The 16016-nt window shown below is 48.2% G+C and overlaps 1 protein-coding gene across 1 annotated transcript in view; it reads left to right on the top strand.

The window, feature by feature from the left end:
• LOC144736793 (uncharacterized) overlaps positions 1-16016 on the top strand; it is an 870278-nt gene that overhangs the window by 56355 nt on the left and 797907 nt on the right. Inside the window, exons 5-7 of the mRNA XM_078619432.1 lie at positions 130-252; positions 10587-10672; positions 14439-14649. Coding sequence (XP_078475558.1) covers positions 130-252; positions 10587-10672; positions 14439-14649 — 420 coding nt within the window. The remainder of the gene's footprint in view (positions 1-129; positions 253-10586; positions 10673-14438; positions 14650-16016) is intronic.

Raw genomic sequence — 16016 nt, 5'->3', positions numbered from 1 at the left:
GGCTTAAATTTTACATGACAGAATGTTTATAGACATATCATATGTTAATCACAACAAAATATGCTATTGAAATAACAATATTTTACCATCTATGAAGGTTGTTGTTTGATAAGTCGCATTGTCTCACAGAGCTGTTCATGAAGTTGTTGACGTCTGTCTCCCCGGATGCCTCCAACGTCCCGGATTCTCTATGGAGACCCATGGAGTGGGGCACAAAAAACGTGCTGGCTTACATTAAAAGCTCAGATCCTGGTGAGTGCCTTCCTCTGAGTCACGTGCCTCTGCAGATCCAGCAGGTTCCTGTATCACCAATCTAACGCCTTGATTCAGTCCGTGGAAAATGTGTCCATGCTGAGGAATCTTTATTTGTGCAAACTCACAGCGAGCAGACTCAGTGTGCTGTTGGGTATGACATGGTTACTGATTACAGCATATGAATGTAATGCACTTTAATAATTATATGTACAATATATTCACAGTCGTGTGTGTGAGTAATGTCTATATCGGTGATGCTCACATAGTGAGCATGTGACTTGGTTATAGAGGAGAGGGTGAGATCGCTACCAGTGTGAGGGATTCACTTGACATGGCTTTGTACAGGTTAGGCTCGCATAGTGAGCACGTGACTTTTTCATAGAGGAGAGGGTGAGACTGCTACCAGTGGGAGGGCTCCACACCTCGACAGAGCCACTCCAGAGCAGCTGATGCAGCAGAGTCCTGCAGTTCCTTGCATCACCTGGGTGAGGCTCCTATATCTTTACAGTAACTAATACTTGGTGCAGACTTCTCAACAAACAAGGCTGCATCATCAGCGTAGTTGAGGTCAGGTAAGTGGTGCCGGCCAATTCTGAATCCAAGATCATGGGTCTCGTTTTCAAAAATCCAGTCAACGCCCAACAGACGAGCACCGTTGTGAGGACACATCCTTGATGTATCCCAGATGTGGTCTCAAAATGTTAGCAAATGTCTGGACCCAACACGAACCCTTTTACTTTTGCCTACATCTAGATTTTCAGAAGGTCCATCAGGATGCTGGTGACCCCAATTCCTCGTAAGGCAGACCAGAGAGCGAATAGATCCACAGAGTCAAAAACTGCCTTCAAATCAATGTAAGCGACACGCAATGGGCGGTCAAACTCAGGGTGCAATTATGCAAGTAGGTGGAGTACAGCATCCATCGTAGATCAACTGGCTGTGAATCCTGATTGCTATGGGTGATGGTGTTTTGTCAGGAGTGGTTGCAGCGTGCCTAGAATTACGTATGCAAAAACCTTTCCCAGCACTGAAAGTAGTGATAGAGGTCTATAATTGCTGCATGCCGTACATGATCCTTTGTACGTAAAAACAATTATACTGTCTCTCTAATTAGCAGGTATCTTGCCAGACATCCAGATCTTGATGCAAAACCGATGCAGAGCACATTTCAACAGTCCTGGAGAAATACCATCTAGCCTGCTTTGCTGTTTTTAAGCTTCATATGATGGCTTGCTGAAAATTGTGCGACAATCAGGCGGTGTTCAGTGTTAGCAGGTGCCTCTGCTCCACGGAAAACCCGGTATGACTTAAAGATGGCTCTGTCGTTGTTCAGGATATGGTCTATTTTATTAGTTGTGTGATTATCCTTTGAGATCCAAGTTTGTATATGGATGTTCAGTCGATGATACCATGAGCCGACAATAGTAAGGCCCTCAGATGAGCAGACGGACAGAAGTCTAGCAGTGTTGTTATTCAGAATTCCGGGGCCAAAAGGCCATTTGGCATATTCAAAGCCGCTGTGGTTGATACCCGTAATGATATTCAAATCTCCAAGGAGCATGATTGTATTATGCCTTACGATAGAAAGCAACGAGACACTTAATTGATCATAGAAATTTTATACATAACCACTTCTGTACATAACTCCTGCCATTTAAACACAGTCACCCTCACACCCCACCATCTAGTACGGGCACAATAGAAGGCTCTTCGATGCCTGGGTGAGGGAAGGGAATCTCTATTCGTCATCCATGTTATGTATGCTGATGATCTGGTAATTGCTGATCATTCTGAGAATGAGTTGGAGACTCTACGACTGAACGTGGAACATCCCACTAAGAGATGAGGCCTTACCATCAACTCCACAAAAACAAAGTACCTGCCTGGGTATCTTATGTCATGTGGCATTAGCATGGTTGGCTACATACGGTGGGAAAGAAGTTCAACATACATACAGTTGTGGAGAAAGTAGAGAAGTTTCCATACCTGGGCAATGTACTTACGGCCAGCTCCAGTTTGAAAGAGGTCTCACTCCAGATCAATCAAGTGGCATTTTTTCATCAATTGCATTATGCTGTTTGGAAGCAACCTTGCGTATCGCTACATAAAAAGATCCAGGTCTTCGCCATAGTTATGCACTGCCTTCTCTATGCTTGTGTGGTGACTAACTCGGAGACACTAAGAGTTGAAGGTACTACTTTATTAACAAGCACCATCGGGGTTAACACTCTACAATAAGTCCGTCTATGGTCGGCGACGTTACTCAGTCAGGACAGTTGGTAGGCTGCCTGACTGGTGATGCCCCAAGATGGGGAAGATGGAGACGACGACAAGAAGGATGGTGAAGACAACGAGAAGAATGGTGGAGAACGACGAGAAGAATGGTGAAGACTTCAGCAGCATGATGGGGATCCCACTCCATACGACAGCCACGAGGTCCCCTACAGGGGCCCTTCTTTCCTATCAGCATAGCCTGGCTCCGCTCCCGGCCACGCCCCCTTTGTACAACCTACCAGCGGGTTCTTGATGCGCCCCTTCTGTGACTTTTCCCCTAGATCCCCCTCTAGTGTATAACATGGCATGCTGACGTTAGGGCTGCCGAAGCCAGAGATACCCTTCCCTGACAGCAGCCAGCGCGATGCTGCTACATGAATATAATTCTATGCCACTACACTTGGAATACGTAGGCCCCTTTGAAGGAACACCTGCACTGGTTTTAAACATTCAGGCTGGCCTGCTTAGAGTCCATCCTGGGTTGAACCATACTGGATGTTGTGATTAGCTCACAGATGTTTTAAATATCTAGACATAATCAGTGAAATCCTCTGGCAGGTGAGGCCAGAGGATTTTACTCCGACATGGAAAGAGGTGGAAAACACAGTTCGACGGGCAAGAACAGCATCAGCCCCGGGGCCAAATGGAGTCCCGTACAAAGTGTATAAGAACGCACCAGACGTCCTGAGGTTCCTCTGGAGGCTTATGAGAACAGCTTGGCAAAAGAAGATAATACCCAAAGTGTGGCGTAGGGCAGGCGGGGTCCTGATCCCTAAGGAGAAGGATGCAGTGAACATCAGCCAATTCTGCCCAATCTCCTTACTGAATGTCGAGGGTAAAATCTTCCATAGGGTCATTGCCAAGAGGATGGCCGAGTACCTGCAAAGGAATGCGTACGTCGATACATCTGTAGGGGTTATTACGGGAAGAAGGGCAGACAGAAAACACAGGGTGTCTGCGCCCACACACGGGTGTCTACATCCACGTCCGCATCCGTTAACCACTGGGGGGCTATGGGGGCTCTGTGATCCCCTATAACCCCGCCCCTCGGAGGGAATACCTATAAAAGGTGGGGAGCCAGAGAGCTCGGGGCCAGTTTTAGGAGAAGCTTACCAGTGAAGTCTGAAGACCTGCAGAATAGGCCCTGGGACTCCCCTGTCTCGCTGCCCTTGTCAGGGCCGAGCTTGGGCAAGCCAGCGGCGTGGCCCCAAGAGCTTCCGGACCTCTGCTCTTGTAAGAGCAAGGCCGGCTTAGCTGGGTGCCGGGATCCGTGCTTTACCAGGGCCGGATCAGATAGCCTCCCGTAGCACTATTAGAGGAGGACTGGGAACAGGACAGGGGAATTAGTGCTAGGGGTGTTTTCCCATCTAGTACGGGTGAAGGGGCCGTTACCCCTTCAAGTGTTGTACTGTCCTTGGGTTTAATAAAAGAGTGTGCCTCGACTCCGTCGTCAGTCTCCCTGGAACTTACTACACATCTGTACAGAAGGCAGGAATATCAGGGTTCTCTGGCTGCTTGGAACATTCCAGCATGATCTGGCACCAGATCCAAATGGCCAAGGTGGAGAAAAGGGACCTCCATGTAGTCTTCCTCGACCTCGCCAATGCATTTGGCTCTGTGCCCCATGAACTCCTGTGGTCTGCCTTCAGATTTTTCCACATACCGGACACCATCACAACCCTGGTGAAGTCGTACTTTCAGGATCTGCAGTTCTGCTTCACCACCTCAGAGTTCACCACCTCATGGCAATGCCTGAATGTAGGTATAATGGCGGGATGTACCATTTCTCCATTGGCATTCATAATGGCAATGGAGGTTATCATCAGATCCTCAAAATGGGTTGCTGGTGGACTGCAAGTCGACTTTGGTTTTCGCCTCCCTCCACTCAGAGCCTACATGGACGACATTACAACATTGACCACCACTGTCCCATGCACCAGGAGACTGCTCAGAAAACTCGAGGAGAACATCAGCTGGGCACGTATGAAGATTAAACCATCCAAGTCACGCAGCATCTCGATTGTGAAGGGAGTACTCTGTGACCTGAAATTCTTCATCGGAGATGACCAAATCCCAACAGTGTCTGAGCAGCCGGTAAAAAGCCTTGGAAGGTGGTATGATGCAAGCCTGAAGGACAAAGACCAGGTGCAACAGCTGCGCAAAGACATCAGTAGTAGCCTACAGTCCATCGACAACACCCAGCTACCTGGAAAGTTAAAGGCCTGGTGTCTGCAGTTTGGTCTCCTACCCCGGGTGTTGTGGCCCCTAGCAGTGTATGAGGTTCCAATCTCAACAGTGGAGAAGATGGAAAGAGGAGTCACGAGCTACTTAAAGAAGTGGCTCGGAGTTCCACGATGCCTTACCACCATAGGCCTCTATGGAGATGGTGTCCTCAAGCTGCCCCTCACCAGTCTAACAGAGGAATTCAAGTGTGCAAAAACCAGGCTCCAGATGACACTGAATGAATCTCGAGACCCAGTGGTGAGCAACAACGTGCCGACCTTGGCAACTGGGTGCACATGGATGCCAGGAAAAGCAGTCCAGGAGGCAACAGCAGCCCTCAGACATGCTGACATTGTGGGTCATGTTCAGCAAGGGAGAGGAGGCCTTGGGCTAACTAGCCGCGCTGCTTGGAGTAAGGCGACTGCACCAGAGCGGCGAAAGATGGTAGTGCAGGAAGTACGCCATCAGGAGGAGGCTGCAAGGTGGGCCAAGGCAGTCTCTCTTGCCAAACAGGGACAGTGGACTCGATGGGACAGTGTGGAGAAGAGGAAGATCAGCTGGAAGGATCTGTGGGCCATGGAAGCGAGGCGGTTGAGCTTTTCCATCAGAGCAACATATGACGTCCATCCAACACCAGTTAATCTTCACCAATGGTATGGTGAAGATCCGGACTGTGCCCTCTGTTCCATGCCAGCCAACCTCAGGCACATTCTCACAGGGTGTAAAATAAGCCTCACCCAAGGACGCTACACTTGGCGTCACAACCAAGTCCTTAAAAACCTTGCATCCGCCCTGGAGGACAAGCGAGCTGCCACCAACTCCCTACCACCCCCAGCAGCAACACACCCCTTACGGACGACCTTTGTCCACGAAGGGGCTAAACCACCGAAGAGCGGCTCTACACCATTAGAGCGAGACCAGCTGCGCTTGGCCCGCGACTGGAAAATGCTAGCTGACATTGGCCGGCAACTTGTGTTTCCTCAGGAGATCGCAACCACCACCCTAAGACCTGACATGGAGCTCTGGTCCCGTTCGCTCAAGAAGGTCTTCATCATTGAGCTCACAGTACCCTGGGAGGACTCAGTAGATGAGGCTTATGAGCAAAAACATCTGCGCTATGCCGATCTAGCTGCCGAAGCACGGCATCATGGCTGGAACACAGAAGTCTGACCAGTGGAGGTGGGCTGCAGAGGTTTTGTGGCAACATCTACAACCAGACTGCTTAGAGACCTGGGAATTAAGGGCCAGAGCCAGCGTTCGGCAATCAGAGCTGTATCGGAGGCGGCAGAAGGCAGCAGTCAGTGGCTCTGGATGAAGAGGAAAGACCCCAGCTGGGCCCCGAAGTGAGAGGGCCAGGAGGTATGCGGTCAACAATGCTTGACTCAGGGAGGAGGACGCCCCTGCCATGCATAGTCCCATGGGATTTGGCTATCAACAACAAGGCAACTCCTATGACTAATTGGGAATGGGACGCAAGCGTAGGATTGATCACCCTGTCGCTGGCCGCCTTTGGGGAGGGTGTATAGTGTGAAAGGCCGAAACACCCTAGGAACCAAAGGTACACTACTGACGATGCGCTCCCCAATTTTCACCAGGCTCACTGTTCATGAACTCTTGGAAGTGCTTGCACAAAGGATAGTAACATCTCATCCTGTGTTCTTGGAATCTACATTGGCTGGGTCATGTGACCTTCATGCGTAGCCAGTGCATGTGCAAGCTTTTTCTATTTGGCTGGATAGAGGGGACTAAATGAGCACGGCATGGGCTGCAGAGGAGTTGGGCTGATGAGATACAGAAGGATGTGGGGCTGATTGGATTTGCCGATGTCAAAGATGGCCATCTGTGGAGGAGGCTTATGAAGGATGCTATTGCTCACTCACAACAACGAGCCACCTGGCACTCCACTAAAAACGCAGCCAGTTGACACAGTGGGGAGCACAGATAGGGCATCTGTCGGTCATTTCAGTGAGTCAATCCATGATAATTTGGTGTGTCCCTTGACCTCTAGCCACTGAACCTTCCACACTTCATGTGGCCTCAAGGTGCACCTCGCCTGGCACAAGCGCTATGGTGTTGGCACCACTGCTTCGTGGAAAATGCTGGTTGTTGTTTCTGGTATTGTGGTGTGTTTAGGGGATAGCGCTGCATGTGTAGGAGTATAGTGGTGTGTGTAGCGGTATCATGTGTATGTGCGTGTATATAGGAGTATTTTAGTGTGTAGGGGTATCATGGTGTGTGTCGGAATATCGTGGTGCATTTATGGATATTGTGTGTGTGTATTAGTGTGTGTGATTGGATGGCTGAATTACCATCTCTTGAGGCAGTACGGACATCAATCCATAGTCTGAGACCAGGAAAACACCGGTCAGAGATGATCTCACAGACTGCCCTAAATTACATCATAACCACTGGACGGGTTCCGCAGGATTGGAAGGATGCCCTAGTGGTCCCCTTCTTTTATGAAGGAGGACTGCACAGATTAACAACTACAGGGGCATCTCCATCCTCAGCATGCCAGGAAAGGTCCTGGCAAGGATTATTCAGCATCACCTTGCCAGGCATGCTGAGGAGAGGCTTGTGGTGCCCCAATGTGGTTTCAGGCCAAGGCGGTTTTGCACAGATGCCATATTTTCTGTCCGCCTGCTACAGCAGAGGTGTAGGGAATTCCAACATGACTTACATCTCTGCTTTTTTTTACCTAGTCAAGGTTTATCTTACCATCAAAAGACCTGGGCTCTGGTCCCTGACTCTCTGCTCATAATCATTAAGAACCTTAATGATGGTGGGCAGGCCTAGGTAAAACTACGTGGTCCGGACTCAGAGCCATTCCCTGTTCACCTTCGGGTGCGACAGTGATGTCTTCTGGCTCCCACATTATTTAACATATTTTTCGACCACATAATTCATGACGCCTTCTATGGCTGTACTGGAGGAATCTCCATCTGGAGAGATACAATGGGAGGCTGATGCATGCCTGGGTGTGGTCAGGGGATGGCACCCTATTTGTCTGCCATGTTATGTATGTTGATGATCTGGTGATTGGTGCTTATTCAGAGGAGGAGTTAGAGGTGCTGCTGCTGAACCTGGAATGTGCCACTAAGAGGTGGGGTATTACCATTAGCCTCACCAAAACTAAGTACCTGCCTGGGTAGTTTGTGCCATTAAACACTCCACCCCCTCAACTCCCCATTGGTGGAGCAGTTGTGGTGTAAGTGGAGAGTTTTCTATACATGTGCAGTATGCTCATGACCAGCTCTGGTTTGACAGCAGTGATATCACTCCGAATCAGTCCAGCGGCTTTATCTTTTAATCGGCTGTGTAACACTGTGTGGAAGCTACCTGGTCTGTCGCTCCACACAAAGCGTGGGGTCTTCTCGGCCATGGTAATGCCCTCCCTTATCTATGCTTGCAAAACATAGACCCCCCCTAATGGAACATCTTCGCCAGTTAGAAACATTTAGGCTGGCTAGCCTATGATCCATCCTGGGTTTAATCAGGCTGGATTGGGTGTGGAACTCACATATCCTTGAAAGATCTGTCCCATCGGTGAGCTCCTCCAGCAAGGCTGCATTGGCTGTTTCATGTAGCCCGCATGCCCAGCCACCGCATGCCTAAACAGCTTTTGATCAGCTGGATATAGGGGGCTAATTGGGTGTGGCACAGGCTAGAGAAGAGATGGAGTGATGTGGTACAAAAGGATGTGGAGCTGGGTGGGCTTGGCGATGACTGGTACCAGCAGTGTCAAGATCGGCCTCTGTGGAGGAGGCTCGTTAAGGATGCTACTGGGCAGTTGGAGGCAGTCACCCTTCAGCAACAACGGAGGGCAAAAGAGCAACGCTCACAACAATGAGTGGAGGGCCTCGCAGCTAAAACAAAACAAGTTGACACAGTAGCGGGCACAGGTGGTGCATCGGCCAGTTATCTCAGTCAGTCAACCCATGGCACTTGGGACTGTCCCGTGACCTCCTGCCAGTGGGCGCTCAATACTTCACGTGGCCTTAACGGGCACATGGCCTTGTGCAAGCGCCGAGGTGACGTCACCGCCACTGAGTGGTCAATGACGATTGTTGTATTTAGGAGTACAGGCAGTCCCCAGGTTGCGGAAGATCAGACTTACATAAATCCGACCTTATGGAAATGCTCCCATAAATCATGTAAAAAAAACATTTCAATTTGCGGAAATGTTTGCACTAGTTACGTAAGCACAAGTCGTCCAGCGAGGTGAGTCAGGGGATGAATACCGCAGAGTGACGCGAAAACGCAGGGTTGGCGGCAGCTCCCTCTACAGCCCTGCCTTTAGAGCCTATGACTGCTGATGTTGACCCCGATGATCATGTAGTGACTGATTTGGAGACATACGTTCTTGGAGGCAGTTATTTAATTAACACCGAGCACACTTTATACAATACACACCCTATATGGTTACACACTCTGCTGCCACTCGCTTATACGCAACTCTACACTGGTTGCTATCCTACACACAACACTAGCCATCTGACTTTATGGTGCTGTATTAAGACAGACAACTATCACCTAGTAGCGTAATTTATCAAGTGACCATGACAGCGACGAAGGCGGCTAGACGACAGCGTTGATGGTGATGATCTTCAGCAGCAACGACAGGAATCCCACTCCAGACTACAGCCCGGAGGTCCCCTTTTGGGGCCCTTCTTATACTCTCAGCATGGCCTCGCTCCGCCCCGGCCACGCCCCCCTTCTAGAACCTACTAGCTGGCTCTCGATATGACCCTTCCATAACCTTTCCCCTAGATCCCTCTTGAGTCTATCACGTGGCCTGCTGTCAGTCAGGGCTACTACAATCTGCAGATCCCCTTACCTGCCAGCAGCCAGCGCTATGCTGCTTAGTGACCAATTCTATGTCACTACAATTGTAATGCTTGTCTCCTCTCCTTCCTCCTCGTCTATCAATACAATTATTCATCATTCACAAGGATTTCCGGCTATGGGATTTTATCGTTCATTTTGGGGGGATATTTATCAATTTCTGACATACGGATCGATCTCAGGAACCCAACCCTTCCGTAACCCAGGGACTGTCTATGTTGCAATGCGTGTAAGGGTATCGTGCTCTGTGTAGGGGTATTGTGGTGCATTTAAGGGTATCGTGGTGTGTGTAGTGGTATCATTGTATGTGTAGTGGTATCGTGGTGCATGTGTAGTGAGTTCTGGAGACACTTGTAGAGGCGACCTTCGTATACAGACTAGGAACACAGCCAACGTCTAACGTGCCTGACACCGGCTACGCTCTCAGGTCCTCCGGCTATGAATTACCTAAGGGACCCGACTCAGCCAAGGTACGGGTCTCAACCACTGGCTTCCTCGGACCTGGCCCTTACAAGGACGTCAGGCCAGGAGTCCTAGGGTCTTGCCACTGGCCCACACAGAGCCTCGGCCCTTACAAGGTCAGCAGGGCTAGGGGTCCCAGGGTCCTAGGCTGGTTGGTCTTTTGGCTTCTGTCTTGGACTGGCCCTGAACCTCTGAAGAGGTCCGCTTTTATACACCTCCACGAAGGGGCGGGGTCCCGGGGGATCCTGGAACACCCCGCAGACCCCTCCCGTTGGGAAGGGGCAGTGGGGGATCTCAGGACACCCCACAGCCCCTCCTGTTTTTGGGTTGGGCAATGCAGCGACTTCCCTGCTGGTACGAGGTACCGCTGCCCTTGATGGGCCCTGTCAACTACTGCAGGTATGTGTGGCCCATCTACGGCGCTACACATGTATGAGTACCGTGGTGCGTGTATGGGTATTGTAGTTCATGTATTGGGTTGAGTGTAGGGATTTCTGAGTGATTATTTTCTCTCTCTCTGATTGCAGAGAAGACATTCGTGGACTGTGGAGGCCTCAAGTTCCTGCTGAGCCTGCTCAAGCACCACGCCTGCCAGGGCCTCGTGCTGCGCTTTGTGAGTCACGCGGGGGGGGGGGGGGGTGAGCCTGAGTCTGCGAGTGAGAGAGTTCGAGTTTGAGAGAGTGTGGTAATGTTTGATTAAGTTGGTGTGAGAAAGTGTGCCGGTGAGAGTGTGTGAGAGTGAGAGAATGAGTGTGTATGCGAGTGTATGTGGTACAATGGACCAACGTTTTTTTAGCGCTGTGCCTATGCCAAGTCTGTAAATAACATCACAGTCGTTCAATATGGAAAGTATAGTAACTCTAACAATATCAAATTGTAGTCAGGCTTGAATGCAAAGTTTATTTACGTACAGGAAGGCAATTTTTATCTTTATTTTTTTCCAAACATGATCAACATGTACAGAGAAAAATAGCTTGTGAATAAGAATGACACCTCGATATTTAAACTAATCAACAAGTTCAATTTGTTGAGTCATACGCCATAAATGTGGTAGTGGGGAGGGGGTTCTATTCATTATTTTCAAGAGAGCACTATAAGTTTTGTCTTGCTGTCATTCAGAAAAAAGTTTTAGATCATTTAGTTGCATTTGGCGAAAGTCAAAGATTGTTGCAGCTTAGTATACAGCTAATCCTCAGATTTGCTATACACCACCACAGCAGTGTCATCAGAAAACAGATTTAGGTTGGAGTGGATCAGTGAGTCTCCTAAATTGTTGAGAGCACCGAGTATGGAGCCCTGAGGGACACCTTTGGTGATAGGGGTTTTGTTCGAGGAAAGGCTGTTTAGTGAGATTACCTGTGTGGCCTGAGAGGTAGCTCTTGAACAAGTTTACCATGTAATAATGTGTCACCTGTACCAAATGCTTTAGAAAAGTCAAGAAAAAAGATGACACAGAGATGTTTATTATTATCCAGGCTGTTGAAGATAAGATCAAAAGTGTCTAGCACCACTCAGGTTGTGCTGACCTTTTCTCTATAGGCTGATTGCTTGGGGTAGATAAGTTATTATTTTGGATCAAATGAGTAATTTGTATTTTTAGTAGCCCTTCGAAGATTTTATCACGGGGGATAAGAACTGAATGAGTTGGTAGTTGTTTGGATCATCAGTGCTTTTTGAAGCAGTTGGAGAGGTTAAAAATATGAGAGATGAGTTCAGAAATATGGTTATCCACACATGCAGGGCAAAGACAGGAAGATAATCAGCACCATCCAAGAATGAGGTTTTTAATGTAGTGCGCGTATCAGTGATATCTAAGGCAGAGATTGGTTTTAAATCTAATTTTGGAGCATTGGTGGGGGACTTGTGGAGACTCATACCAAAGAGACAAAACCCACAAACACAGAGTGAAACAGACATGGAGGGGTGTGGAGATAGAGGCACAGAGAGACTCAGACAGAAATAAACGGAGAAATAATGTGTGATACAGAGATGCAGAGAGCATCGGATTGGCAGCAGCTCATGTGGCCAAGTATGTTCACTCCTGCTTGTGCACAATCCCCAGTGCTGGCCCACAACTATAACGCAAACACAGCACGAAATGGATATTAGCTCCATTGGAGCCGAGTACAAACTTGGGTGCCAGCCATATACTAGCTGCATATTGTTCCAGGTACTAGCTTTAGTACTTCTGTAGTGGGTTCTAATCAGGCGCACACCAAGACTTGGAGGCAACACATTTATTCACAAACACAACCAACACTGCTCAACGGTCCAAGGTTAACTATGTACATTTCGGGTAACTATGTACATTATGGGTTAACTACGTAAGGTGGTGGCCACCATTTTTAACCACCTAACCACTTGAACGGCATCTCTATATGGTTGAACCAGAACAGCCGACACACCGTCGGATCGTCGTGTATGGAGACTGAAGAGCGAGGATCGAAGAAGGTGGCTTCATTCCCGGATCGAACAGCCGCGCTCCCTCTCGGGACTCGGCTTATATCTCCTGTGGTGTGACCGGGTTCCGCCCCTAGACATGCCCCCCTTCTCGATCCTTCGCGGAGGCTCTGGGTCCACATCACGTGGCCCGCTCACCCCTTTCTGGGGGCCCCCGTGCCCCCTCGTCCAATCACGTGCTCTCACGGGTTCACTCAGACTGTCATGTCCTGAGCCGACCTCTGTGACATCCGGAAATCTGCCCTATAGTGAGCCCCTATGTATAGTACACCCACTGTCGCCATAGATCGGCTCATTTATGTCGTTACACTTCTTCTATCTGATGCATTGACTCAATAGCAGCTCGATAGCAGCATGGGCAGAAGCTCAATTCTGCTTCTGAATCGAGTACTGGCCAAGTTTAGTCAGGTGCTGATCTGGGTAGGAGCCTATAACTATATTCTCCTACTTTCCCAAGATGGCTACTGCTGACTGGTATTGGCCTCGGTACAAGCAGTGCATATGTTGAGTAGCTACTCGCACAGCATTGCGGTGCTAGTGTGTGTCATAGCCCAGTGATACACCAGGGATTGTCTTTGTCATGTCCACACAGCAGCCCGATGCTTGTCTGTATACTCGCCCAGTGATAACCCAGGGATTTTCTAAGGCATGTCCATACAGCCGCCTGGTGCTAGTGTGTGAACTAGCCCAGTAATAACCCAGGCATTGTCTTGTGTTTTTACTAGCCCTGTGATAACCCAGTTATTGCCTCAGACATATCTACACAACACCGAGTATCATCTTTGTTTTATTCCATTACCAAGAAGGGCACAACGAGAGAGATGAACATGGGAGAGAGCAGAGCAGTACAAGCAGCAGTACAGACATGAGAGATAGCACAGATGAAAAGTAGAACACATATCAAGCAGCAGTGCAGACATAAAGGGCAGTATAGACATGAAATAGCTGAACCTGGAGCATGCCACTAAGAGATGAAGCCTTAACATCAGTTTCACAAAAACATAGTATCTGCCTGGGTATTCTGTATCATCAAATACTCCACCCAGTCAATTACCCATGAGTGATAGCGAAATTTTGGAGATAGTGGAGAAGTTTCCATACCTGGGCAGTGTGCTTATGGCTAACTCCAGTTTAGTAGCGAAGGTCTGACTGAATAAATGTAGCAGAATTCTCTTTTCATTAGCTACACAACGCTGTGGCAACTACCTTGCATATAGTGCCATACAAAGCTCCAGGTGTTCTTGGCCCCAGTTATGCACTCTCTTCTCTATTCTGCGCTGGTTGGAAACATTCAGGCTGGCCTGCTTACGATCGATCCTGGGGTTAACCAAACTAGACTTTATGAACTCACAGATGTTTGAAAGATTTGGAAACAGTCCCATGAGCGAGATCCTCTGGCAGGCAATGCTGCATTGGGTCGGTCGTGTAGCCATGTACACAACAACAACCGCCATTGGCCACTAAGTGGTGGTGACGTCACCACGAAGCTTGTGCCAGGCTATGTGCACCTTGAGGCCATGTACACAGCCACTTAATGCACAATCACTTTCTGTTTGGCCGGATAGAGAGGGCTAAGCAGCCACGACACGGGCAAGCAGCAGAACGGGTATGAAGCAGCAGAACATACTTGAAGGGGCAGTATAGACATGAAGTAGCAGTACAGACGTGAAGGAGCCATATTTACATGAAGAAGTAGCACAGGCACAAAGGAGCAACAGAGACATGAAGTCGCCATATATACATGAAAAATCGGTACAGACATGAAGCAACAGTGCAGACATGAAGCAACAGTACAGTGTATCGAAAATTACAAATATCATTAGAATGTGTTATTTCACTGACATGTTTAATGTCAGGCTCATGTTACACTGTGCGGTAATTTTTGTGAAACCCATTTGTTTTGCTGATATCTTCTCAAGGAATCCCGCAACACGCTGAGGTTTGCTGTTACAACTCTGGCAAACCTGAGCGAGGAGGTGGAGCTGAAGTCGTGCTTCCATCAAGAGCTGGCGGCGGACGTGCTGGCCTGCTACCTGGACGTGCCCGACGCACCCTGCAAGCTCTCTGCTCTGTCTGCCCTGGCCTTGATCACCACTGAGCAGGACCTGGACATCATCTGTAACGCAAAGGGTGAGCGGATGGGCGTTGGACTGGAGAGCTGTGATTAGGTCATGTTTGGAGGAGATCATGTTTAAAGCAGTGCAAGATAAGCATGTCATTAGCATGACATCACAAGTTAGAATAAATGTGTCACGACACATTCGGTAAGATGTGTGTAAATATGTAGAGTGCAAATGTAGAAAGATTGTCTTAAGTTAAAACTAAGGACAATGTTGCGTTCCTTTTCACTACAAGGCTAAACAATTACTTTTATGCAATCAGTTTATACATCAAGGATTGGCGGTAGGGTGACACAGTCGTAACACGTGCGTCTCACAGCAAGTAGAGCCTGGGTTCGATTCACGACTCGGGTGCCTTGCTGGTCTCCCCTGTTCTGCATTGGTATCCTGCAGGTTCTCCTCCTATAGAGAAAAAAAACATGCAGGGTGACTGGTATAGGTCAAATTTCCCATTGCTGAATTTTTTCCTGAAAATGTACATTACACTTCGCACCATCTACCCCTTTTGCAAAAACTTGGCAGAACCCTCCTGGAAAAAAAAGTTTAAATGTATTAAATATTAGATAAATGTAAATGAGTGGTGTTAAATATTTGGTCTACATCAGAACATCAGAAAGGTTATTAACGAGAGGGAGCCATTCGGTTCATTTTGCTCAGTCGATCAGGCTACCACAGTCGAGTTGCTGTGTATGATCCAAATAATCAAAGTTCAGTATTTGGTGGGTAGGTTTTCAAATCTGAACCATGACGGCGGCACACAATGACTTGTCTTGCAAAAGGCATCACATGATCTTTAGCATCACGTGATTTTTAGTGTTTACTGTGTAGCAGACAACACATTGTAGTATGGTTAATACACCCATCACCAATTTTTGTTGGTCAAACAAAGTGTTGAACATGAACAGTGGGAAAATGAAAACAGAGAAAGGTGGGAATCAGACTGAAGGGAAGTGTGCACTGCTCAGCTGATGTACAGGAATCATCCGCCATCTGTGCCTGCTGCTGCTCTCATGTAGTAAGTAACACTGTAACTATGGCAGTGTTGGGTTAATAACAAAGATGATTAAGCATGGTGAACTGAAGGACATGCATGTTTGCATTGCAAAGTTCTGCATGCTGAAGCATGATGATTCTTGCTGGGCTTTATTTTCCTCGTGATTTCCAATACTGTCAACACACTCGCAAAGCACAATGTGCACACAAATAAACAAGCTGCAAGTGTACAGTGTTAGTGCATTTGCCGCTGTAGAGGCTGTTGAGCAATCACAATGCAATCTGCACAATACGTATTCGCTGTTGTACAGTCAAAACACAATTAAAAACAAATACCAAAAAGCCCAGATGCACTCGATATGCAAAACAACAAATCTTAATCAC

This window comes from Lampetra planeri, chromosome 3 (assembly GCF_965212315.1).
Source record: "Lampetra planeri chromosome 3, kcLamPlan1.2.h2, whole genome shotgun sequence".
Classification (NCBI taxonomy): domain Eukaryota; kingdom Metazoa; phylum Chordata; class Hyperoartia; order Petromyzontiformes; family Petromyzontidae; genus Lampetra; species Lampetra planeri.
Note: the sequence above shows the minus strand (reverse complement) of the source record. Positions and strands in the feature narration are given on the sequence as shown.